We start from the raw sequence: 27,185 nt of genomic DNA on the forward strand, positions 1-27,185 counted from the left end.
AATAAATTAATAATTAAAATAAGAATAATTGTAAGTATGCTATCATATAAGTATAAATTTTAAATAAAAAAAAACCTAGAAAATCCAAAAGAACGTTGACATATAATACTATTATAATAATTAATAATAATACTGTTAAAACATAATTTTCCATATCGTACGAATTATATGTATAATATTATACTAATATAATAATAATAATAATAATAAAACATACAAGAAATTTGTCATGATCTGTACATAATATTGTGTGATGTCAGTATTATATTATCTATGTAATTAAAGTATTAGATTATACAATAAATAATAATAGTAATAATAATAATAGTAGTAGTAGAGAGTCGTGGAAGTATTCTTCTTAAGTTTTTTTACAAATAAATTATATAATATTATACTTCCTTAGCAAATACAAACGTGTAACATTACATTTATTTTTAGTAACTTTATTTATATAATAAATTTAAAAAACAATACTTTAGCAAAAAGTCGTATGAGAAAAAATACTAAAAACTCACAACGTATACAATTTTTCTTGGTTATTCTAAATAAAAATAAATATACATTGAATTGAAAAAAACAGCACACATACATTTTAAATGTTATGCCTAAATGGGCGACCATGTAATTAAGCCAAAAAAATCAACAACAATACAAATTACTATGTAAGCCTGATGATTACACACAAGATACAAAGTTATATTGAAGTATTTTAGAATCGTTTAAACGAGCACGAATAATAATAACAATATAATGATAGTTCACGGCTGTTTCGTCAATTAATTTTACCGTCAAATGGTATTTGCTATAGTTTATGCCTATATTTGTCGTCCTCCAAGTTTACACAATGACACTTACTTTGGAAAAAGAATATTATAAAATAACAAAAGGGATATCCGATCATGATTAACGCGAAAGGGAGACTGTTCATTTGGCTTTACTACTTAAAATGAATACAATTAAAAAGTGCGTGTCTGACGGGTCAAAGCCATGTTTTTAAGTAAAACTATCAAATGAGTAATGGCTTCCATGGAAGCGACTAAAAAAAAAAATAGCTGTCGAGCCCATTCAAATATATTAAAAAAAGTGTGGTTACTGTGTTAAAATGTTTAAAATACATAAGTAATTGAAATACACAGGTGATTGCGAAGTTGGTTTAATTGTTAGTTATTTTTTACGGTATAAACTATGAGTTATTATGATTTTGGTCTATGATTTAAAATATTTACAAAAGTCTATAAAACAAAAATCTTATCGTAATAATGTATACTTAGGATTTATATATAATAATATAATATTAAAAAAAAGTAATTAAAAATTTGAAAAAAGTGATATCAAGACGTACATTATTTTTAAGTCGCTTAAGTGTTTTTTCCTTTTTTTTTAATAAATCCTAATTAATTGTTGAGATCTATCACGTTTTTATTATTTTTAATAATATATTAATTAATATGTAAAAGTTAATAACGCGACGTATTACAATGACAATTATAATAATCAATATTAACTTTGCCCTTAAACATGTCATGTGTCGGCTATTGTACAGGATGTATCACGTTGATCATGGACAGATTTCCTAATAGAATTCTGTCAGATCACAGTGATACACTCTGTACAAAGACATAGCATGTTTACAGGAGGATGCCTATGCAATATTGTTATCAAATCATAACAATAACAATAATAATAATAATAACGGCGGTACTGATGTTATTATTATTATTATTATTATTATTATGTTACTATAGAGTATAGTTATTATATAGTATTGTCATATTATTATGCCTGTGCGTGCGAGGCATCAGAACAGCGGCCGGAAGCGGAGCAGCGCCAGGACGGCGGCGGACAGCGGTAAAAGTGCGCCGGAAGCCATCGACGAGGGGGCGCCGTCGTTGTCCATCATGGCCGGGCCGTTGAGCATCGCGGATCCGCCCACGTTGTACCATATCGGCCTGCCGGACAACTCTTGGACGGGCCTGGCGTTGTGCGTCAGTTGTCCGTGTTTGGACCGTAGCATCCGGAATGCTTGTATCTGCGAAAAACGACAAATGGACAGCGGTTAGGTTAGGTTAACTAGTTTAGGTAACACTCAATAAATTACCATAGTACTGACAAAAACATATTGTAGTACTAGTGTAATAGTGGTAGGACAAGTGACCACGCAACTACAAATTTTCACAAAAACCCTTATTCTAGCCATATGTTATGCAATAAAAGTCTTGTTAATACTCATTTTAAAACTCAATTCCTAGTTATGTGTCTAAATTAAAAATATTTGCTTAAAAACTGAATGAAAAAAAATCTATAAAACTAAAATAGTTTCATAAATTGTACCGTTCATTACTGTTGTTCAACTATATTGTTTTTTGTACTATATTTCTATTTAGACAAAATGTGTATTGCATAGTTTCAAAACTTAAAAATAGTAGCATTTTATTGTCTATTTAGTATTTCGCTAGGAGTATCAATTTGTTTATTTCCAAATACAGAGAAGAAGTGTGGCGCAGATTGATTTTTCCTCCGTGCGATAAATTTGGCCAAACATACATAATTTCCAACAAATAAAGATTATTTAAGAAGAACTCGCGAGGATTTAGTGAACATATTAATACTTAGTAATTATATTCGATAATAATTTATTATCAGCAAAAATCGCTCCGCCACGCCATTTACCATTTTTAAAAAATTTAACTTAAGACATTTCTTGAAGGCAATTTGTTTTTTTTTTAAGTAATTTTCAGTGTGTTAATTATGAAATATGTCGATTGGGTCTTGGTATTATAAACGAATACAATCCGTTTGATTTGACCACCACGACGAAAGCTAATTGCTGTTAGATAGGTATAGTTAGTCCGTAATGCATTAAACATTTTTTAAATGCGTTTTGCGTGTACCTATTAAAAACCTGAATTACAATTTAACGATAACACATTGTAAATTAATAATTCCCCTGCGATAGAAATCATTGTCGTAGAGGTCGATTTAGATTATTTTCCGGTTTTACTGTGCAGATATCAGTAATAATTAATATGCTAAATGAGAGTTCTAATGGTGTTTTACCAGTATCTCTAATCGCGCCGCGATTTTATCAAACGTATTTTAATCCTTTAACTTATATTTTATAATATACACGAAGCGAGATTGGCTTTAAACTATCATCATTGCGTACACGGTTTATCGTGATAGCGATACTCACAATAATGATGCGACGATTATATGCGGTATTAATTATTAGTATACATGATTTATTGTTGGTAATAAAATGTCAGAAGTTTGCGAGTGGATAAAATCGGCGACACCGCTAATCGAAACGAGTAGCATAAAATGAACTGCATCAATGCCATCATTTAAACAGACACAAGTGAAAAGACAAACCAAAATAAAATAAAATATACAACTATCATTATAGCATAACGTGCGACGCGACGGCTGTTCATTTTTTTTTTTTTTACAAAAATGCAATTGTCAAACTCATACGTATAGTACCCATTCTTAGAAGTTGTGCTCGAAAATAAAAAAATTATACTAGTTACGTGTCGTGAAGCGTAGGATAATAATGATTACCAAACACTTGACAACAAATTTACACAAAAATACATAAATTATTATTATTTGGCATCTACCGCGCGTTTAATTGGCAAATAGAATAATATTACAAACGATATCATTTGCTGACCACGATCTAACCAGTGTTGTATGTATGTAAAAACGGTTAAACAAATCATGATTTAATCAAATGATTTGCTCGTACTTCTTTGTTCGTTCAAACGTTGCCAACATTTTCGGCTATTAAGTTCGCACATTATTATTTATTTTAATAAAATAAATATTATTTCTTTATAATATTGATTTACAGTGTTTTTTTTTTTTTTTTTTATTAGGCGCTAACCAAAATAAACTGGTGCAGCGTAAGTATTGTTATAACCCGGCTTCGGACGTTAAACGCGTGGTACAGTCAATTGATAATCTGCCATTTAATATGACAACTTGGCCGAACGATTCTCTTTTCGCTTGACGACAGACGCCAATAATGGAAAGTGTGTAAAATTCATAACTGGCGGTCATTGTACATATGAGATTCTTGAAAATTTGGTTTAGATTTTAGACGCATACAAAAGTGATAATATTATAGAAACACCGACATACGTTTTTTGTGAAATCACCAAAAGAAAATTGTAGCTGCAGACGAACATTGTAATTTGTATTGTTGGCAAACGCGCCTAGATCAATAATAGTTGTATTATGTCCGTATTGACAGCTAATTTTTTAGGCTAGTAATTTTGATAAAATATCTTTAGGCTGTGCACTACATATTTTGTCTAGTAGAAAAAGAAACGCACAAAATACCATTTTTTTTTCATTAATAATTTCATTTTTATTGGCAAAACAGATAACTGGACGACGGTGTTCAGTGTATATTATTCTGATTCGATTCGACTCGCCAGTTACTACCAATAATGAACCGCACAAGACTAATTCCAACCGTTGAACAAACACTACGAGTTATTTTTTAATGCTTAATTTTATAACGATAGTCAACCTAAAGAAAAAGGTACCTGACCAGTGACGCCTGTGGCATGTCGAATGAGTCTTTAAGGCAATAACAGTAACATGCGGTTTTAGTAAGCGTACTGTACCTGGTTGTGTGAAAGCAAAATGGGTCGTTTGAAGTCAATCCACGTGACTACTTCCAAGCACGGTGGCGTCGTCAGCGAACCTTTGTAAGTAAAATAAAGTTCGGTGGTGTCTGGTAACATGGACCTGATGGTGAATCCGAATGGCAACACCGTGGACTCGTCGGGCAAGTGAATTCGACCTAACGCCTCGACTATCTCGGCATATACAGGGTTGTCGTGTTCGGTGATCTCGAAGAACGACGCCAATACCACTAGACCGTCGTTCTTGGTCAAAGCCACCTTATCGTCTTCGTAGTCCATGTTGGAGAAGACCATATGCAGTTCCATGGGGTAACTGAAATGCGTGATAAAAAAATATGATTTTAAAAAACCCCTCACAGAGAGGTCAAAGCTTTTCAGAAATTATTATAACTGCGATACGATCGCGTTCGAAACAACGCTACGATGCGAAACAATTATAAAATACAAACCATTTTAATTACAACAAATGTGTTTATAAACGTGCCAAATGTTTTTCGAATATTTCGCATAAAAGTAAGTGATACGATTAAAGATTAAAAGAAAATGACAACGCGACTATTAATAATTGCTTTACATTGTTTAAGCGTATAATAACCTATTTTCGTCGTTATTTGATTGGTCGACTATGAAATTTAAAATGAAAGGAAGACAATTTTTTGTGTTTTATATATAATGAATGATGCATAGTTAGATTATGAGAAAATTAAAAAAAAACTTTTTTATTCGCTTTGCGTAGAAAAAACAAATAATTGAACCTAAAAAAAAACCCTCGAATAAGTGACAAGTGTCAATTAAAAAAATTAGAAATTTAACCCTGCCGGACATAAAGTTAACAAAAAATAATCAGACTGTAAAAAAAAAGTTTGAAACACCTACTTTTCATTAATATTCATATCAATGTTACAGTAGTTGGGGCATTCTTTACTATTTACTTTAATTAGACTTTTCTTTCACGCTAAATTATTAATATTTTTATTAATTTTGTAGGTTTTCAACAGAAGATACGAATGTTAAGGTCGCCGATTATTACTACACCTGAACACTGGTGCCCCTCTTATTCCGCATTCGGGTAAAAAGGGTGGCATACATTATATTTTAAGCCATTGCGAATTAAAAAAAAAAACACTCTGAACTCACCTGTGGTTGTTAATGAGATCTTCGCTGCCCAAAGAGTCGTTGACCCCCCAATGGAAATGCATCTGAGTAAACTTGTACTTGGGCGTTAGAGGGCCGCCGCTTACCATTACCGGTGAAGTGTAATTAAGTTGTAGGACCACTGTAAAACACAAAATCAATTTAATATTGACAAGTTACAACAAGTTGCAATACGTTTAATACGACACATTAATAATAATAATAATGTTACCAAACAAATTTGGCAATTATGGGAAGAATAAATATTTTTTGAAATGTCAAAGAAAATTGATTATGAATAAAATTTACATCTATGTCGTTTCACAATTCATCGATGCATTATTCGTGTTCTATTTCGTAGAGGTCATACGAAGACGATATTGTTATTTTGTAAAAAGATATTTATTTTCAATTGATTGTATATTTCTATTGGACAATTTACATATTTATATTTAACTTTTACAAGTCAATTTTTTTGCGTTCAAATGGATAATTATTCGGACGAGGAAGAAGTGATGGACAGCGTCGAACAAGTGAATAGGATTTTCGAGAAAAACAAAAACGTACGTATCTGAGTTTATCATTAAGTAACTCGCAAACAAATTAATGTTTAATGTTTTTACACTAATTATTTTGCTTCAGCGCAAAGATATTGTTTGATTACATTGTTGCGTATTTTTTCTGTTATTTACAGTTCATTCACGGAAAGATGCGAGAGATAGTGGAAAATAAAAGAGTAACTATCGAATTGAATGCCAATATATTGGAATGTGAAAAGCAAAAAAAAATACTGAACGAATATGTGAAAAGTTCAGAGACCCTGCTGGCTTCCACAAACGAATTGAGAGAAATGATGTTAACCATAACTGGTAAATAATACAATATTGCTACATGTATTTATTCGTTTGAATTTTTTTTATTGTTTTTTTAAATAATACATCATCTACCGTAGAGGAAACCTCAAACGTTCAAAATGCAATAACAGACGTAAAAAAAGTGAGTTGCATTATTACAACAGTACAATATTTTATTAACACAGTAACTAAATAGTTAATATATATAATATAAGAATACTCCCTCCCCTCCCCATTGTAGTAGTTAGTAGCCTATTCCAATATGAAATACCTAAAATAAATTATTCCCTAGCTTAAGTCTAAATACTTCCTCTCGATTTTTTCTTGCATTTGATTAACAAGGACAATTTAAATTTTACTTTTAAAAAACTGTATTTGATATTTCTGTATTGATTTCTCATTAAGAATGATATTTTTTTATAAAATGTATGTCAAAACAAATTTAAATGTTTTAAACATTAAGATTCTCACGGTTTTTTTCTCTTTTGATTTATAAAGTATAATATTTTTGCAGGTATTTTTTCTAAATGGTATTTACCCGTGAAGTGCCGTCGGTGGGCGGTTTCTTATTCAACCCGAACACCTTATTATGATCAAAATTATCATGTATACTCATTGTACCTTGTAATATTATTACATAATGTTTATAGTTATTTATTAAGTAATGGAATGGGGATGATTTTAACATTTTTTTTTGTCAACAACTATACGGGAAGTATTTTTATACCTAGAAAACAAACTATTATAATAAAATAATGAAAATAAAAATCCTGGTCGGTGCTCCACCCAAATACTAAACATTGTTATGTTGATTTTACGTAATTTTTTGAATTTTAATATATCTATCAAAAGTTTTTGTTTAGGGTATTACCGCTTTGGTATCGGAAAAACAAAAGGAAGCCAACTCGTTGAAGAGTAATGATAAGATGGGTAATTTTTAATTTGGCGTAACGATTTAAAATGATTCTGAACCGACGGCTAATTTATATTTTCGTGTCGGCATTTTCAGTGGTTTCTTTGAAGAAGCTCCTATGCGAAATGTACGATAACAGTTTCAATTCGCTGACGGACAAAAAATCGAAATTGGCCCAGCTGAAAAAAGAAAACGAACTGACCCGAGCCATGTTCGAGGCAAAGGTATTTTTTAACTGACAGCAGTGGTTTATTTGCACGTTTAAACAATTTAATGGTTGATTTTTTAACTGTACTTCGCCCAGAACCAAAAGGTACTCGGCTATTATGTGGAACAATATGAACGTCTGAAAGCCAAGAACGCTCAGCTGAAAGCATCTTTGGCCATTCAGCGTCGTCGAGCGGTCACGAAAGGTGTCAAATATACTGAAGAATCATCTTGACGGTCAGTATACCTAAAAGTACCCAGTCTAATGATGACGAATTTAATATACTATTATACTTCTTTATATTATTGTCCGCGAAATTGTGTGTACATTTCCGTTGGTTGACTCACACAATACACACGTCCTGTAAACATAGTAGGTATAAACACAGTAACGGCTTTGTTCTGTGCACACGACGGGAGGAATGGTCGGCGGACCCATATGTGCGGACAAAACGTACTTTATACTTACATGACCCAAGGTCAAGAAACCTGATATTGCGGTGGTGTAAAACAATTTTTTTTTTTTAATGTCTGTGAGACAGAACGTCAACGATCCTGGTAATTCAACATTACTGTCTAATCCCATTTACATGGATTTATAGTATAGTAAAAGCGTTATTCAAATTTATTGTTATAGTCTATCTACATTTTGTATATAAAACAATAATTTTAAGCTAAAATAGTTTCAAATAAAAACCTTATAATATTCAATGATCAAAGGTTGTCATATTTAAGTTGAAAATATTATTTTAAATGGGTATATTTTGTAACGGATGCTTTTGAAAGTCAAACAGCAACCTATGTATTATATTGACCTATGAAACTCAAAATTATGAAATAAAATCAATGACTGGTCGATAACCAGTTTTGGTTAAATACTTCTCGTCACTCAGCCGCATTTCCTCGCCTAAACTTTAAATGCTAAGAACTCAAAAATTATTTTCCCTAACTGGTTGTCGACTAATAATTATCTTTATTTCATCATTTTGCTATTATTAGGTTAATGAAACATTCATGTTGCTATCTAACTTTTTACAACAATTCCTTTATAAAATCGTATTAATATTATTTTAATTAAATATTTTGTTTTATAATAAGGATTTTATGAAAAAACTTGTTTAGCTTACATAGTTATCCCATTGAAAAAAAAAAAATTGGATAACCCTATGTAAACTATGTATGCTGCTGTTTTCCAAACTTTTTCCCAACTATTATGTAAATTGTAAACTGCACAGAGTTGGCAATAACCCAGGTTAAAAATTTAAAAAAAACCCAGTTAAGATTTCTTAGGAATTTAATAAAAAAATTTCCGTATGTTCTAGTATACTAATGTATTCGGAGTACCTGTAACAGGTTTTTATCGTCCATCTCTGAGCAATGTTTAGTCATACATGTAAAACTTGACCTAACCTAACCTTACTTAACTCTTTTTCGGTCTTAAAACACAATGTCGCTTTATACCAGTTTACTCCCCTCTAAAAATCCTATTCTTGGTTAATAGTATTTAAATAACACATTTTCTTTTATTTTAATTGAAACGTTAATCGATTTATTTTAGTTGTTATTCATATTTACATAATTAAATTTTGCCGAACTCTGACATTGGGGTATGGGCTAAGTCAGTTTGGTCGTTGGTATTTTTTAGGAGCCTATGAAAGCGTTTTGAAGCATTTAAAATTTCTTAACTCTTCTTCCTCCCTTCTAACTACATCTATGACAGAAACTGTCACTCAAACCAACCATATACACATAACATACAATATTACTTACACAAATCCAGTGAATACATAATAATACAAAATTGTAAACGAATTGATTTGGTTTTGATTTATACTATCTAATAACGGTTTAGCAGATTTCGAAAAACTGATTTCAAGTAAAAATAACGATGAACACCCTACTTTTGTTCAAATATCTACGCGAGGAAAAATAATTTTCTACTTCTTGATTGCCACTTCAGACAATTTGAGTACGTCAAATTACTCTATTAAAATAATTGTCATTGTCGTTGAAAAGTTAACTTTGGTTCAAGGCAAAATCGCATCTTATTGTTTTACAGAAAAAAACGCTGTTTACAATCATCCCACATTGTAAACATTAAAAAAATGAGTGCATTGACTGTAATATTGTATTGAAAACAATAAAAATAAGGCAATTTTTTAAGAAAAAAAAAATATAATAATTTCAAATACATTTTTATTTTAGTGCACTCTAAAAATGTAATTAAGTAAATGATTAATTATTATAACTTTATATGTTATATTTTAAGTCTTAAGTAATGTTAAATTTTAAATAAATTTTATATTTATATAAAATTGAAATAATAGTTTTAATTAAAATAAAAAAATGTATAATAATAAATTATTTTATGCACTAAATTAAAATGTTTTAAAATAAAAATTCACCAGGTCTGTTGTAGTTTTTAACGTTAAACAATTATGTCATTTCTAACAATGAGACACTTGACTTTTTACTTCGCAATATATGCGATTCTTTAACCAAGTATAGATTATATAATAACGGTTATATTAATTATTTTGTACAAGGCTAAATGTTTAGTGTATTAACAATATAATATCTATTTTATTTATTAATAAAAGATTGGCGGTTACACATTAAGTCGCGTAGCGTAGCTATGTATTTCTTGTATGATTTAATATGGGTCTCAGTTTGCCTATGAGACAGATTGCTATACAGCAATTATTTTATGCTTAAATTAGTTTTAATTTATAATGCGAGGGGACACAAAAATAAGCAGTAACTCCTCAAAGAAATTTAATATCTCCAATGAAGCTCAATAATGGCGGGTTTCTATTGTCAAGAAGTGTACTTTAGTCTTCAGCAAATCCAAACGGAATAGGTTAGGTTAGGCATTAAGTATGTGTGATTTGTGCAATGAATAACCTTTGTTCTTTTTCCCGGTAAAACATTTAAAATAAGTTCATCCAGCTTTCATAAATTTCATAAAATTTATTCTATAACTCTGTAAGAGCCAACACATAGAAAATAATTACCTATATAGATTTTTTAATTTACAGCTATGAAACTATTTTGTTTCTAAGCAAGTTTTGATTATCACAAATTTCAAAGTAGTTTTTTTATAGAAAGCTTACGACTTTTTTTATTGTGGACTATAAAGCCAATTGTTTAAATTAATATCTTAAAAAATAATTTTTTCACAATGAAAACAATTTAAATGCTTATAAGACAATTTAAAAAATAAAAATAACATTCTTTTACTTTCCAAATTAGAATAGAGTAAATAAATATATAATATTTGTAGTCACTCAGATTGTCGCATTTTTTCGAACAGAGGAACTAGACTCGCGGCTTTCACTACTTAAGCGTAATGTGTGTGTACGCATTGGTACGTTAATATGATATTTGAAATCTCACAACTCGCTGCTTATTAATATAATAATAGTTAGGAAAACTATTTACCCGTGTGTCCGTTATTCGTTATGGTCGTTCTCGCGGGAAGAGTGTCGATATTGTGAAAACGCAACAGAGGCAAAGTCACTTTGGTCACAAGATTTTCTTCGATGTCGATGGGTGACTGATACTTGCCGGAACACGTTTTATATTCGTTTGCCCAATGGGGAGGATCTATAACAAAAAAAGAACATTCGAATAATATTTCAATAGCCGGCACACGAGTGTGATGATTATTTTTAATTCCTATCAAGCGTAACACACGCGCAGTGTAAATACGCAAAACAGCGTTGCACTTTTATATATTGTAGATAAAAAGGGAAAACTATAATATTACACATGATTTTTCTCGATATTTGCATGTTCCAAATACATAATATGTATATTGTATATACTGTAAAACATCGGACATATTTAATTAAAATAATATATTTTACGTATTTATGTAATACCATAAAACCATTATGAAATCTTAAACAAGCTTTTAAATTCCATCGCATACATGCAAAACAGTCGATGGTGGAGAAAACGTTAATAAATTCCATAAGTGGTAACAAAAATGGTATTCAATTCGTTGCTATTGCCAATTGTATAATTTTAAGTAACAATTATCGAATTTCGTTGTGTTAATAATTTAATTCTTATAGCAAAACTCCTATCATTACAGGTCCAGTTAACAGCATGACTGCAGCGTACCTACTTACACCATGCAATTACCTCCTCTGATCAATAAGAGGATTATCTATACTTCCATATATTCAATTTATGTTACTACTACAATTGTAAAATAATCCAGTAGGTAAAAATATTAGAATTATTTAAATATTTACATAAGTACATTTACTTTATTCAAATATTGTTTTAAATACATTTTTCAAGATTATTTAGTTAATTTTATATTTTAAATATATTTAAATATTATAATATATTATTAGTATTTTTTTTATTCAGTTTTAGAACAATTTGTTTCAATTTATAATTTTTATTGGGTACGATTATAATAATGTGTATAATACAATTTAAGTATACATAGTTTACACTTCTTTGGATAGGTACTAATAATTAATAGCTATTACCTAAATTTTGTTTTATAGCTCATGGCTACAAGCGACTATCAGATATAATACCATGAAACGTATTAGTAATTAAACTCGATTATATACAAAGGAATTTGGCACGTATCTAATTTATTAACAATTTATTATACATATATAATATATTGTTTTAACAATTTAATGTTGAATATTAACATCTCTAAATTTATGGCCCACTTTATGGTAGGCTATTGTAAATTAAAAATATGTATATTCTTAATAAAAAACATAGAAACCCGAATTTCGCTTAATAGTTCTGTACACAACATGTAAAATAAAAAATAATAACAAGTTACATTTATTAAATTTTGTAATTCAACGACTTCCGTAAATGTATAATAAAAAACATATAATAACAACAAATATAATTCTTATTTATTTTACTAAATACTATTTATTACAAAATTGGTTTTCGATTGTGGTGACATACTCGACGGCTAACAGAAGTAAATAAAATAATATTCAAATATTTTCTTTGCCAATGCCTAGTAAATAATTTATACATAGGAAAAACCTTGCGTTCACTTTTGTAAATTATTCCAACAATAACGCGTTATTTGGCTTGATATAATAATCAATCAGCAAATCGATCATAACTATTAATAAAGGTAACAATGAAGGAACCACGCTATAAATCGACCTCTCTAACTGTTGCATTTGTCTAGGAGGTGAAGCTGTCATACCCCTCTTAGTGTGACAGAAACCTAAATGTATCAAATTAAAAATTCTGCCACCTATCGACCAAACAGGACCATTTCCGGTCTTATAAAAAGCCCGGTTAAAAACTGTTGTTTACTTCGACAGAAGTAAACTTGGCTTAAGAATACATTTGAATGTTATTATAAAATACATTGAGAAGTCAAAATATTTGTGGAGTGATTGGATCGATCATTCAACAGCATATTGTAGTCTATACAGAGTAGTTAGTACTTAAGTAGTATAGGTGACGTTATATTGGAAATTCAACATGGCCGTATGGTATTTTATCCTTCGTTCTTGTCCTTCAACCCATACTTAAGGCATTCAAATTGTACACGATTTTTTTAAATGTACCAATAACGACGAAATGTTTGCATGTAAGTAGCAAAATAGTGAATTCATTATTATTATACCTTTATATTTTTTTTAATGGGTACCTACAGGCTACATCAAGTACAAATAAACCAAATGTATACTCGCGCACGAGTTTGTCGGATCACACATTTAATATAATGTAGATCAGCTCGGCTTAACACGCCCATTCAAGTTATTGTAAGAGGACAATCTTATTTATTTTTCGTTGATGCATACTGCGCAGTGTACTTTGCCAAGAAAAAAAGAAAGCAAACCCAGTTCAAAAACTTTTACACACAACTTACTTACTTACGCAAAGCGATTTATTACTCTGAAATACAGTAACTCATTATGCATAAAACACGTTAAAACGGCAACATTAAACCCGTCAAACGCTATAATTTTTCCTGAGAATGGGGAAAAGTTTTGAAATAAATATTTATAATTGAATAATTGCTTTCGGGTTTTTTAATTTATCAATAATATCCCATTATTTAACAATATTCTGATCTACTTTTTATACTTTACTATATTACATACTTTGATATACTTTTTTTGAAGAAAAAAAACATCTAAAAAGCTTGGAAATTATAAAAAATGAAATATCATATCACATATTATGTTTTGCGACAAGTTCTAATCAAGTATCAAACACACTTCTTATCCTCCCTTACCAACAACATTCTTATCACTAAAAATATTTTCTTATTGGCTAATTTCCCCCTACTACTTCTTATTTCTTATTTATAGATCTTATTTTTTTAAAACTATCTTATCTCCTATCAGCTTATTCTCTCTAATCAATTAACACTCTTCTTACATCCCCTTATTTCTTCCTAGTACCAGTTCCCCGGTTTGGTTTTACCGTTTTCGTAACGTTTGGGTCAGTTTCATAATAGCAAAATTGATTTCAACACATGTATTCCAATGGTTGTTTTTAATAAAAAATAGATTATATTACAAGTCTATCATTAAATATGCCGAACTTAAAAGACATCGTGCGTAGTCTTCTATACACGTTTGTTCATTGTAATTGTTTTTTTATAAGACTGTGGCCTGTAGCCTGTACGAAGATATTTACATTAATCGATATAATTGTATTTGCATCATTAAAACATGGATGTGGACGGAAAGTTAATTAGCATAAGTACCATTATGGCACATTACGCCGTTATTAACATTCAGTTTAAAACTGTAAGAACATTTTATCGGGCCATTCATTAATAACGACCGAGCTAGATTTTATGCCCATTAAAATCCCTTTATATATTACACTAGCCTAATAGACAGTCATTATTAGGCCTATCCGGATTTCGCCAATATCAAACAACATTTTACGAGTCCAACAGCCTGACCTCTCCGTAAAAAGACCCGACGACCTTGACCTCGGACACAGTTTTGCTTGTATACTTAAATTTTTATTATTATAATTATTATAAACTCGGTCGACGGTTTTTGTCGGCAGTGCGGTACACGTGCGCTTCACTATCAAGCACTGTACATTTTGATAAGTGAAAAAAACATATAATATAAACATTCATTAAAGCAATATATTTATATATTAATATTGTGTCATCGTGACATTATAAATAACGAAACTTTTGTGCTTACCGAGTTCGCCGGAGTCGTAGCCGAACGATTTGTCATCTTCTGAATGGCTAGCTAACCCACATGCGGCGCCTGAAAGCAAATAATGTCTATAATTATTAATCACTCTGGTATGTTGAGAACGAGCATTATAAACACTATTTCATTATTTCACTCGACGGAGTTGAAAAAAAATCAGATTCGCTGGCCCTCCTCTTACGGGTTTGAATTAGGCTGAGAAACGTATAGTTAAGTATAACAAGTGCTGATATATTATTAAATTGAAGTATACATTTAATTGTGATGACTAATGACAATCACGACTGCAGACAAGGTATAGCACGTTCTAAAGTTCCACACAAACATGAATCGATTTTTATGAAACGTGCTAAATACACAATGTCGAGTCAACGTTTTGGAAAACGCAAAAAAATAAATTTTTTCATTCATAAATTACATCTTGTATAACAATAACGTACTAGTACTAACTATAGTCGAATACATACGTTCTCAAACATTCAACACAAAATGAAGTTCAAGAAAAAAAATTATTTTGAAATAATGCGTTACTGTAGTTTTGATAGCTTAAAATTGTTCAGTTTACTTGATTATACAGCAGTTCAATTAATTTTATGGATAAAAAACAGTTATATGATAATGTTTACAGGTGGTCTTCTATAAATTGCGCGACGACACCAAAACTGTCCATTTTGTAAAAAAAAATCTTTAAGCAAATCCTAAAGCATTATTATTAATTATAATCCTTAAATGTTTTAGTGCTTTAGCGTTACAATTTTTTTATCTGTTTACACACTTGAGAAGTATAAAAATTGCTTACCGCACTTGATTTAGTAATTTTAATACGAAATCTGCCTCCCATTTCATCTGCCCATTTATTTAAAACGCATTTTTCTAATGTCCAATCATAGAAAAGTTTTGTATAACAGTATCATTGCTTTGTATGGAAATGACGGTTCAACATTAACTATTATATCTATGAGTTTTTAATTATTTCTCTATGTTATAATATTTGAGTCAAACGTTGGATTTTTTTTATTGTTTATCAGTCGTTTGAATTTTGCGTAGCCTCAAATACAACTAAAAGTGGTTTACATTGCATGTATTATTATTAGTTCATGACTATTTATCATTTTCAACAAATAAGAGTCATTATCAAATATTAACTATTAAACAAAATAGCATTGACATATTTTATTAACCAACTGAAAACGTTCTTAGAAATATTATTTAGCATATTCGTAGTACCTTTTTCCCACCCAATATTATTGTATGTGTTCGCATAATCACAAAACTAAAAAACCAAAATGTGATGTTTCAAACTCTAATATTAATAATTAAAAGTCTTTGGAACGTCTCATTTATTTAAAGACGGGTTTTCCGTTTGCAATATTAATACATCGGTAATTTATTATTTGGTGTTCGACGTGCTAAGACTTAGCACACGGAGTTGTCTAATTACCTCAGCATCATTGTAGCAATTAACAAATTGAACTAATGGGCACTTAAAATAACTAGAGACCAATAATTGAATGCGCGCAGATTGGTCAAGATCAACATTAAATACCGTTATTATACTATAACCATTAATTTATTTACATAAATTATATATATCGGTCATGATTCACCAATAAATGCAATGAAATGTTCGTTAATTATGTTCTTGTCTCCGAATTTTTTACCACATTTATTTGATCAACGTGAATTAAAAAATATATTTTTATATTTTTGTACTAACTTGAGTTAAAGAAATGTACATAGGAACACGGTATGCCTTAACATATAAATATAGGACCCTTTACCCTGGAACTTTTGGTACATCCATTACTAATCATTTATCTCTAATATTAATGAGCGTGATACATTTTCGTAACGGTCGGATTTTGCGGACCGGCCCCAGCCATAAGACATATCCATGAAAAAAAAAAAACGATTAAATAGCAAGTGAAAGCCCATTTGCCATAAAAAATACAAATTTCCAATTTACCAATAAAATATCTGTTCGGTGATCGATTCACGAGTGTAACGATAATTTTAATATTTTAATACGAAACGGAGTTCTATTAAAATCAATTATTAGTGTAACAAATTGGGGGGGAGGGGTTGATTGAAAAGGAAAAAAATGATTTTAAAAAAACATGTCAAGTCATGTAGGTACATACACACAACTGTGCGTTAGTGGGACACAATTGGGCCCACCAAGGGCAATAGTGTTTTGCAATATTATCTCGGTACAAGGCGATTGTGATTAATGAATAAATACAGATTTTTATACGATCTATGGTAGTAATATAAATAATAATAATAATAGTGATAGTAATTATTGTGCCGCCGGCTCTTCGACGACACCGATGACTTGCTATAATTTATTGTCTTCAGCGGAACTCCGCAGAAACTTTTCGCCATCCGCGGTAAGTGTCCACGCGATGCCTTCTCTTGTATAAATATTATAATCATTTTACATTATGTGTAGTATATATTATGGCATTGTGTTTTCGACGTTACAATACAACTTATAATAATATTATATTTTATATATACATAAACACAAATCGAAATCCGAAGAATGCCTGTAAAACCCATGGGAATATCTTATCATACGGGAAAACAATTGATTCAATACAGCTGTGATAGGCTATATTACACGTCACGGCGATTGCCACACAGTGTACTATACTATGTAGGTCTTTGCCAAGGATAGGAAGAGTCCGTCAGTGACGCAACCGTAGAGCTTGGACGACCCAACGGGCCGTGTGTTTTCTAAAAAAAACTATTAGAATTCGCAGTCGACAATTTCATACAAAAAGAAGTTACCTTAAACGGTTCGTATAGAAACTATATTATATTATCATACTCCGGACGTACACTACACTAATTGACAAGCACGTGTACAACTAATCAGTATTTGTGGTACGCATGTAATTCAAAATAATATAACAATACAAAAACCTATTACGCACATTACGTTCGTTTTTATCCGGAATCAACTGCACAGACTGTAACTGAGTAGCATAGATGTCACTGATGTCAGTCTATCTATCCACATTACTATTAGACTGAATGATAATATTATGATACAGAACGTAATATACCGTATTTTACGAATTAATAAAAATAGTATGATACCGAAAGTAAAAAAAAAAAAAAGTATTATAAAGTGTTTAATTACTAAAATACTTTATTATATCGAATACAAATTGCAGCTAAGTTAATTTGATGTATTTTACACTGATTTCCTAATAATTGTCACAAGCGTGCCACAATTGTTAAAAGCGCGTCATCAGTCGCATACACTCTTTTCATTCACTATTCCATAGACATAACATCTAGTCTTCAAACTAGAATGAGCTGCAGTCCCAGCTGTTTTTTATTCGCAAAACTTGCAGTAGGGGAGACTTTGTCCCCACCGCTCTTTGTGCATAATTTAACAATTTTAAATATTACAACAGACAACAATGACCAACGTCAAAGGCACGATTAATTAACTCATATTGTGTCTTATGAACAAATTAAAACAATACTCGATACGCAGTTAAACGTCAAGTGTTTTTTTTTTTTTACAGACTGAAGGTTATAAACCAAAAGTTATTTGAAAAAGTAATAAATATGGTTAATTTTTTTTACAGCAATTAGTAACGGTTAATAAAATAGCAACGTAATAATATCATACCGAGGAGTTATGATCGCGAAGGGTTTTATTCCACTTATTATTTTTAGACGTTTACAGCTCTTCTTTTGTTCAGCTAGTACACTAATAACTATTTATTATTTGATTGTAATCTTTGCCGTAGCTAATACTCTTCAATTGCTATGGGCTAGTTAAAAACTCCTAGTTATGTATCGTAAGTCGCTATCGGCTATCTCATTAAACGTCTGCACGCGGAAGTTGCATCGAATACCTGTAGATATATTATGTCTTATCATTTCACATGCCCTTCCATAATTACATATTATCAATTGCAATATACATATAAATAAACAACAATATGCAGTTACTAATTAATTTCAATAAAAAAATAATTTTATCGCTACACATTCTAAATAACGCGTACGATACAGCCACAGAACCATCGTAGGGTAAGTGCGTTTGAGATATATAAAATTATTCCATGATGAAAATTGCTATGAGCCAGTGGATAACAATTCATAAGTGTAGAAATTCGATGCTTAGTATTTAATCTTCTTACAATCACGGTACTCGAAAATGCACAAACATGTTTTGCCATAAAATATTATTGCATAATGTAAAAAAAAAAGCTATTTTAAGTCTATGTGGTATTTTTTTTATTTTTTAAGAAATACACATATAACATATTATATTATATTTCTTAGGCATTAGCAGTATGATTAAATGACAAAATTGTAATATTATAGTATATTTTAAAATTAGCAAACGCTACACATTTAAACAATAATACTGCTGACGGCCGGGAGCGTTTTAGTTATTAGGAAAAAACCAAATAGCTCTTAGGAATCAATTAATGAATTTTGATTTCATAAAGTTATGACTATATATTTAAATATTGAGAACACAGAACAAGACCATTAAATTAAATTTCATAGAAAAATTTAAAATCCCTGTTTTCGATAGTCGATTCAGCATTTATTTGTTTCTCAAATCGTATGTAAAATTATTATACTAGGCTGTAGTTTGTACATATTTTTTAAGTGGAAATAGTACGGTACGCCGAATGTCATGTAGAAAAACAAGATTTTCAGTCATCCTGGCCGTGACTCCCCGAGCGCGCGAATTTAAAACACAAAACTGGTAATCTGAGCTGTAACACGAAGTATGGAAATTTTAGCGCACCCGGGTCTAAGATAGTTGTTACTTGTTTCTAATGCAAGTTGCAACACTACTTTTAAGAGAGCGCCAGTTATGTGAAATTGCATCACGGAGCGTTTACTACTCGTGGTTTATTCTAAAAGCTTTTTTGCAAGCTCATATCTCTAAGTCTTTCCGTCTCCGTTAAAATTGTTTTATGAGAAAATTGTTTTTTTTTTAACGCTTCGCGTGCAGGAATGATTTGCTAACGATACAAAACAATCACGATTAGTAATTATTGTAAAAAATAAAAACAACGACTACTACCATAACTTTACCCGGCCCTTGTGAATTAACATACAATCAAGTATAACGACGTCAGCGCAACTCTTACACAATAAGTTTAAATTCATACAGATATAATATTTAATTCAGTACGTGTCACATCAGTCTCGGTGAACATGGGTGGATTCCCCCTATAAAGATAAAACAACGTTGTAAATTCAAGACTTCACACTTAACTCGTCCATTTAAACGTTCGAGGAGCTATGTATTTTATTAATGGCCATTTAGTACCACCAAGATAATAAATTGGCATTGCTGTGTTTTACATAGATTTTATAAGACAAGTATTTTATTATACTATAAAACGTATACACTCATAATATACACGGGTAAAACGTTTATGTTATTGGTGCTCGAATGGTTGTAAATTTGTTATGTACGAGTACCTGATTACATGGATAAATGCATATAGCACATAAATCCTAGATTTCATAAAATATGTTCAAAATGTTATGTTGTTCAATAAATAATCATGCCGACCATCCCCATGCGAGATGTCCATATGCCTAACTCGATAGGTATCTGTAGAAATAAAAAGCAACCATAGAGTATCGGCTGCAGTCACAAGGGATTATATAGGTGTTAAACAGAATAGTATTATCCTGGATATACACCAAGATGGCAGGTAGCTTGAACGGTTAGCCAAAACGCAAAATAACAAAAAGTAAAAACAAATCGAAAAAGGACATCTATGACACTCTTCCAATAGACCTTCGCAGTACCTGTTTTTGACATCAGATCGACCACAAGGTCAAGACGTTAACATATAGCTCTTCTCAGAGGGATTGACTCACAATCCTGATATTCTTGATCTAACACAGCGGATCCGCATATCCAAGATATACCCGACGTAGTACGATTTGGGAATCAATTAGAAGTATTCGCGAGCTTCTCTTGACTTATTTCTTCGGTATAGTAGAGTAATTAAAAACGACTTTGTTCAGCGATGATGAAGTGCAGAGAGTTGCCGGATTATTCATATGGATGCAGTCACACTGGTCGAGTGTAATTACAAATTAGTTCCAAAGCTACACTCATAACACTCTTCATTTTTACAATCATTAAATTAAACTCTCGTGCGTTTTTTTAGATAAGTTACGCATTGACTTCGCCGATACCTATATAGTTTTTTACGGTTGAGCAAAAAACGTAGCAACATTTTTGCATTTCACAAATAAGTAATTGACTCGGCGGTAGAAAGTAAGCTTTCTTGAGAAGAGCCTTTTTTTTTAACAACCCACGGTTTACAGCAAAACATAATGTACAAACAGACACGCTGAACAGTTCATAATGAAGTCACTAAAGAATTAACATGAGTATTACTAGTTTTTAAGGCAATATCTGTAAATCTAGAACGAATTTGTTGATGGACTTAATTGCTATTTTATTCGTCGCTTACTAATTCCCGTTGACAATATTTTTGGCATTGATGTCACTCTTTAAAAGAGTTTAATAATCCAAGTCGCACTACTTGCGGTTTGGTTTGTACGTGGAATTCATTGTATTTTGATGTTTTAAGGCATATTATGATTAAGCCAGAATTAAGAAAAACATTTTTCATGACACGTGAACATTAGCAATTTACTTTTTTTTTTTTTGAAAAGTTGAGGTGATGGATTTATACGCAGTTTTCAATTTGATAATATGCGTTTGGTGTATATTGCATGGATGCAAGTTTACTTTCTTTTGTAATAATCGTTCAACAGAATTGTTTACCACTTCCGTATTCTTTTCATAAGTCAATAATACCATAGTTACTTGAACTTATACATGGGTTTCACTAAGAAGGTACATCATTAAGGTAACGAGGCACAGTACAGCACGTCAAGGCGACTTGTATTACATTGTGTCAACACAAATACGCGCTATTTTACAATCAACATTAAACATTATGAAAACGCTGTCGGTTTTCCATTCAACTTTGAGTACAAACCCAAATTCTCAAAAACATAATGTACATTGGTACTTAAGAGTTAATTTCTTTTAATTAAAAATAAATCAAAATATTCAGTTGAAACTTTGCACATTTTACAAATGTTTTCAGTGTCAGGAATAATATGCGTTTTCTGTCAAAACCATTTAACATAAATACATATACGAGTAATCTAAAATACTCATGCTAGGCACCAAAGTGTAAGTTGATCAATCATTTCAATTTTCGATATTAATATTTTGGATATTACATATCACGATTACTGATTAAATAGACGTTTGTGTATGCCTATGCCATTTGACTAAATTAAGAGTAACGTAAAATGTTCGTTACATAATATAACGTTTCATTATATATATTTAACATTTTTTTCCATGCGTGTAATTTGTTATTTGATATCATAATATAGATCCAATGAAACATAAATATAATATTGCGTACCTAAGTGGACAGACAAGACGTTTTTATTGGGACTTGCAAAAAAACATTATTTAAAAATATCTTAAAAAGTTGAATTTACCCAGAGAATAGGAACGAAAATAATGAAACTCGAAAATATATAATTGAGTTTTTAGGATAAAAAGACATATTGGCAACATTCGATGGAAACTTGCCATTATGAATACGCGCAGAGTGATGTAACTGATACGAAGACTACGTTTCTTTCATTGACAACGTCGACTGGGCATAGAAAGTAATATTTTGTGGAACGCTACTTGTTCATTATTTCCATTATACTGTTTGAAGAGAGTTTTTCTGTATTAATGACATACGCGTAAAATATTAAAAATAAATACAATTTTATTTTATTTAAATAATGTAATTATAAATTGTAACGTAATTAATAATTATAAATAAAAATTGTTGTGTAAATTCCGCAAAGCATCTTAGTACTTTTGGCAGCCATTTGTTTTTGGATACTTGTAAGGGTACACAAAAGTTTTAAAAACTATTCGCTGTTCAACAATAAATACATATTTTGTATTGTTTGTATCTATTAACACTGAACAAAAGAACTATTTTTCAACTCTTTTGAAGTACCTAAACAAACACGCGTGAAAACTGTATGGATTTTTAATTACTTTTATTTTCTGGTTATTATGTTTACGTTTCTTTGAAACGACGGTTTGACTTATGATTGATTGCGAACCGTCCAAAGTTAATGAAAACAAATAATTATCACTATAATATCTAGATTGCCTCGTAAACAAATTTGACTAAGCTTCTCGTTAATTATTAGGTTTCATTGAAGATTTAACTACTCATGAAATAAGCAAAATGACAATCACGTTCAAGCGTTTTTCGCCAAGAATCATTTGAAATCACACAAATGAAATAGATCCAGCAAACGTGCAACTAAATCATTCTAAAGAAAGTGGGCAATTATAAAATATGATAAAAAAATGTATATAGGTAGTTTATACGTAATACACTTGTCTAATCAATATAAGTCGCCACAAATGTTTAAAAACCCAATTTTTCCGATTTAAATCATTTACCAAGAATAAAAAAAAAATATTTACAACTTAAAAAAAAACTACGATGTACGTCGTATAATATTTATTTAACACGTCGTCAAAAGTTAACCATTTACGACCACACCATACAAAACAGAATAGTCTATGCTCTTCGTTTGTATACGTGTTGGAATTTATTTTTTAACGGATTTCTAACGGCCCATGCAACGTATCTTAAGTACGTTGTTCAACACCTGTATTCAGTATTGTAATTTACACACACATCTATGCAAACATTGTTGTTATTTTTACCCTCGGTGTGGCGTAGGCGTTCCAAGCGCTCTACAAAGGTTGCACGAGTATTGGCGAGCAAACGGCGGAGCGAAATTGTATTGGTAATTTTTTTTCTGCTGTTAACACACATTTATATAATAAGATTATGTCCGACAGCGGACACGGTCAATAAAAGTTTTATTGCTAATTCGACCTTCCGAAAAGTTTACACGATAATGTTAACATTATTTTTACCATGATTTAGGTCCGCCGGCGGATTCGGACTTCCTCGCGAATTCGGCTCAACGATAAAATTACATTGTCCGTGTTTTTTTTTTTTTTTTCTATCGTTTGCTTTCGCATGTTGTATTTATACATTTATATAATATAATGCGTATATAGAATACGTCCGCGATGAAGGATAAAGAACACGTTTCCGAAAATGTGCGAAGTACCTATTTAACATACGAATACCCACGAACGCCGTTAAAAATAAAAACCACAGGTTTATTAATAGCGATCTCCACTCAACGCGATAGTAATAATATTATTATAATAATTACTTATGAACCCGTGTTAATGTTGGGAGACATGCTAAACGATACCGTGTTCCATAACGGACGGAGATCTTTATAGCGTGTAATAAAATAATAAATAAATGACCCAAGACAATGGATTGAAAAACTTCACCTGCCGGAAACTTAACAGGCGGCCCGGAGGAGGTGGACACGTCTCGCAACGCTCCGGTGCAAGTCAAACCGATTTTATATTTTAATTAGGTACAAGATGATAGTGTTATGGCTTTCTGCTGCAGGTTGTTCCTATGGTGTCGGAAGGCTATTATTATACAAATGTATGGTCCTACCTTTGGCGGCGCATACAAATCCTATTAACCCTCTCTCCTTTCCTCTTGGCCGATCGCGGGTCTTGGGCATAAATCTACACAGGCCGTTATTATTTACAACATAATGTTAAGAAAAATAGGTCGCTTCAATTTAAAATCGGAAATTCCTTCTAGGAAATTTTACCAGCAGCACAACCGCCCTTATCAGTAAGATTTTTTTTTTAGAATATTCAACTAGGGCAGTTATGGCACAAAATAAATTTTAAAAAATGATAGTCACTTTTTTATTCTTGTCGATTAATATGCGCACACTCGAATTTAGAGGAATAATTAAATAAGAGACGTACCTACTCTCACCTAAAATCATATTCACTAAGTTTCAAGTTATTTAATAAAAAAATATTTATTCAATTACACAACATTAACATTGTTTTCAAACCACAAATAAAACACCTCATAAAACAGCAATTTTATTTCTTTGTTCTCTAACAATATTAGTTTAAAATAATATAAATAAGCAATAATAAATCATAATAATGGGATAGCTAAAAAAATCGAAGTATGCTGTAAATATCGAAATTGTTGAACTAACCTAACCTAACCTCTGAAACTCAAATTTAGAGCTAGTAAAACCATGCAAATTCACAAACTTCCGGTTCCTAGTAAAAATTGAAATAAAGAAACAACTTTTTTAAATTACTGGTTTTTTTTCAAAAATACAACTATTAATCCTGTCGATTGCTATTTTGTAATTCGTACGTACGTACACCCAAGACTGCGAAAATAGTACCGCATTCACTATTGCTTTATCTACTTGTCTTATCCAGGTCAACAGTGTTAAATGGCACCGGTGCGGTAGAACAAAAAAATATTTATAATATAGTAGTTTTTTTTTTTTTGTAATACTCTAAGCGTTACCATTGTTGTCGCGTTCGCGCCAAATCAAACGGCTACAACGGGTGCAACCGGCCAGACTACTGTCGATAATATTATCTGCAATGGGCAAACGGAATACATTTTTTTTATTCAAACTAATATTGTTATTTACAAGCGGAAATCATGTGACCGTCCCAACTGACCAGGTCGCAAACCGCCAATTTTATCCTCTCCCCCACTCTTGATCCAGTACTAAGATGTTGGCTAGTAAAACAAAACTACAGTTTTGCCAAACAAGTAAAAACACACACACACACATTTATACCGAGAAACACGTGCGAGGACAAGGTGAGTTTGACGGAGTCGGTTATTTATTTACTACTTTTTTTTTTTTTTTGACAGTCGGTTTATTTTTTGTTGCACAAACGATTAGTTTACACCGCGGTCAGACGAGACATAAATATAATACCGACCACGACAGTCGACGATGTTATTCTTACGGATATCATATAGAACCGTTGCCGATTATTGGGTTAAGGTTATGAACTATAAAGGGCTTAAAATGAAAAAGAGATTAAGATTTAACCGATTTAAATAAAAATCAAATAAATATAAGCAAACTTGTTTCGAGTGACACACTGTGATGCGGTCGGTCCGAACATTACAATTATTTTTATTGTTTCGAATCAGAAATAAATTATTATCGCGGGTATTGCACAATCAATTTTATTTTTAATCCGAGTTTTACCAAAAAGCATACAATTATTAAAATGTACATCGTGATAAAACGTAGATTTTTAATTCGAACCTACACAACACCGAGAATTTGTTTTTTTTGGTAAATATTTTATTTTATAATTAAAAAAAAAAGAATATATTTGTGTGACGCCTTTTTAATAGAAATCCTAGTAAAGCACTCGACTCGTTTCCGAACGAGACGTGTATTTCGTTTTTTGTTAAAAAGTGTAGGAATTTGTATCATTTTTTGTGAAAAATAAGAACAAAGCGACTTAAATTATTCAAAAGAACAAGTTAAAAGGAAAATCGCCTCGAGTAGAAAGAAATTAACATTTTTTTTTTAGTAAAGGCAATTGTGTGCTATAGACGTTAATGACAAATCGTTTGAAAAAAAACCTAAACGTCGAACTCGACTGTGTTAAAAGATAAGTTTCATTATCGATTTAGAGTACTTACCTATTATATTATTCTTATTATTGATAGAACAGTACGTACGTTAAAACCTAACCTTTAGAATCTGTAATAGTTATTCGTTTGAGATTTGGTATAGAAAGAAAAAGGGGAGGGGAGTAATTAACTGTAGTTATGTATACAAAAACACTTACCGATAATCGAGAGAGTAGTGATGATTTTTACGAGCATTTTGAATGTATCAAAATTATATTTGTAAAATTGATAGGTATATTATACGAACAGCGGGTGAAATCCACAAACTTATAGTTGATATTCCGGATTATTTAAGTGTTTTTTTTATTTATTACTTTCACGATTTGAAGACCGACCGAATAAATGTTTACACATATATTTTTTTTGAAAAATCTGTTATGGAGCACTCAGACGTTTCGGCTGGCGCAGACGCCGGTAGTCTAACCTAATGGCGCGGAATTCGCTGTTGCTCCGGGTACGTCTGTCGCGTGTGAACGCTCCCTGGCGGCCGTTGTCTGAGCCATTCCATCGGTGGACCGTTCGTGTGCTCCACAATTTTATTTTCATTATATACGTATACG

The 27,185-nt window shown here is 31.1% G+C and overlaps 2 protein-coding genes and 1 long non-coding RNA gene across 3 annotated transcripts in view; 2 read left to right on the plus strand and 1 right to left on the minus strand.

The window, feature by feature from the left end:
* Positions 1-273: 273 nt before the first annotated feature.
* Positions 274-27,062, minus strand: LOC126834620 (carbonic anhydrase 2-like). Its single transcript, XM_050566692.1, has 6 exons — positions 26,784-27,062; positions 14,954-15,022; positions 11,205-11,369; positions 5,793-5,931; positions 4,635-4,968; positions 274-2,029 (listed from the first exon to the last, which is right to left on the minus strand). The coding sequence occupies exons 1-6, from the start codon at positions 26,818-26,820 to the stop codon at positions 1,799-1,801; spliced, it is 975 nt and encodes a 324-aa protein (XP_050422649.1). The 5' UTR covers positions 26,821-27,062; the 3' UTR covers positions 274-1,798.
* Positions 6,296-7,959, plus strand: LOC126834621 (uncharacterized). The gene is made up of 5 exons (XR_007685087.1): positions 6,296-6,352; positions 6,484-6,785; positions 7,507-7,573; positions 7,653-7,780; positions 7,861-7,959. It is a non-coding gene; the product is annotated as an uncharacterized LOC126834621 (long non-coding RNA).
* LOC126834617 (coiled-coil domain-containing protein 39-like) overlaps positions 17,287-27,185 on the plus strand; it is a 36,710-nt gene continuing 26,811 nt past the window's right edge. The window contains exon 1 of the mRNA XM_050566685.1: positions 17,287-17,358. Coding sequence (XP_050422642.1) covers positions 17,299-17,358 — 60 coding nt within the window. The 5' untranslated portion in view covers positions 17,287-17,298. The remainder of the gene's footprint in view (positions 17,359-27,185) is intronic.

The sequence above is a fragment of the Adelges cooleyi genome, unplaced genomic scaffold (assembly GCF_023614345.1).
Source record: "Adelges cooleyi isolate 19-005CV unplaced genomic scaffold, UGA_ACOO_1.1 ACOO_flye_CR_arks_rails_tigmint_CR_PRNA_21, whole genome shotgun sequence".
Taxonomy (NCBI): Eukaryota; Metazoa; Arthropoda; class Insecta; order Hemiptera; family Adelgidae; genus Adelges; species Adelges cooleyi.

Coding starts and splice junctions, on each gene's coding strand:
- LOC126834620 (XM_050566692.1), bottom strand. CDS start 26,820: ATGCTCGTAAAAATCATCACTACTCTCTCGATTATCG. Junction 15,023..26,783: donor CACTACTCTCTCGATTATCG/GTAAGTGTTTTT, acceptor ATTTGCTTTCAG/GCGCCGCATGTGGGTTAGCT. Junction 4,969..5,792: donor GATCTCATTAACAACCACAG/GTGAGTTCAGAG, acceptor CACGCATTTCAG/TTACCCCATGGAACTGCATA.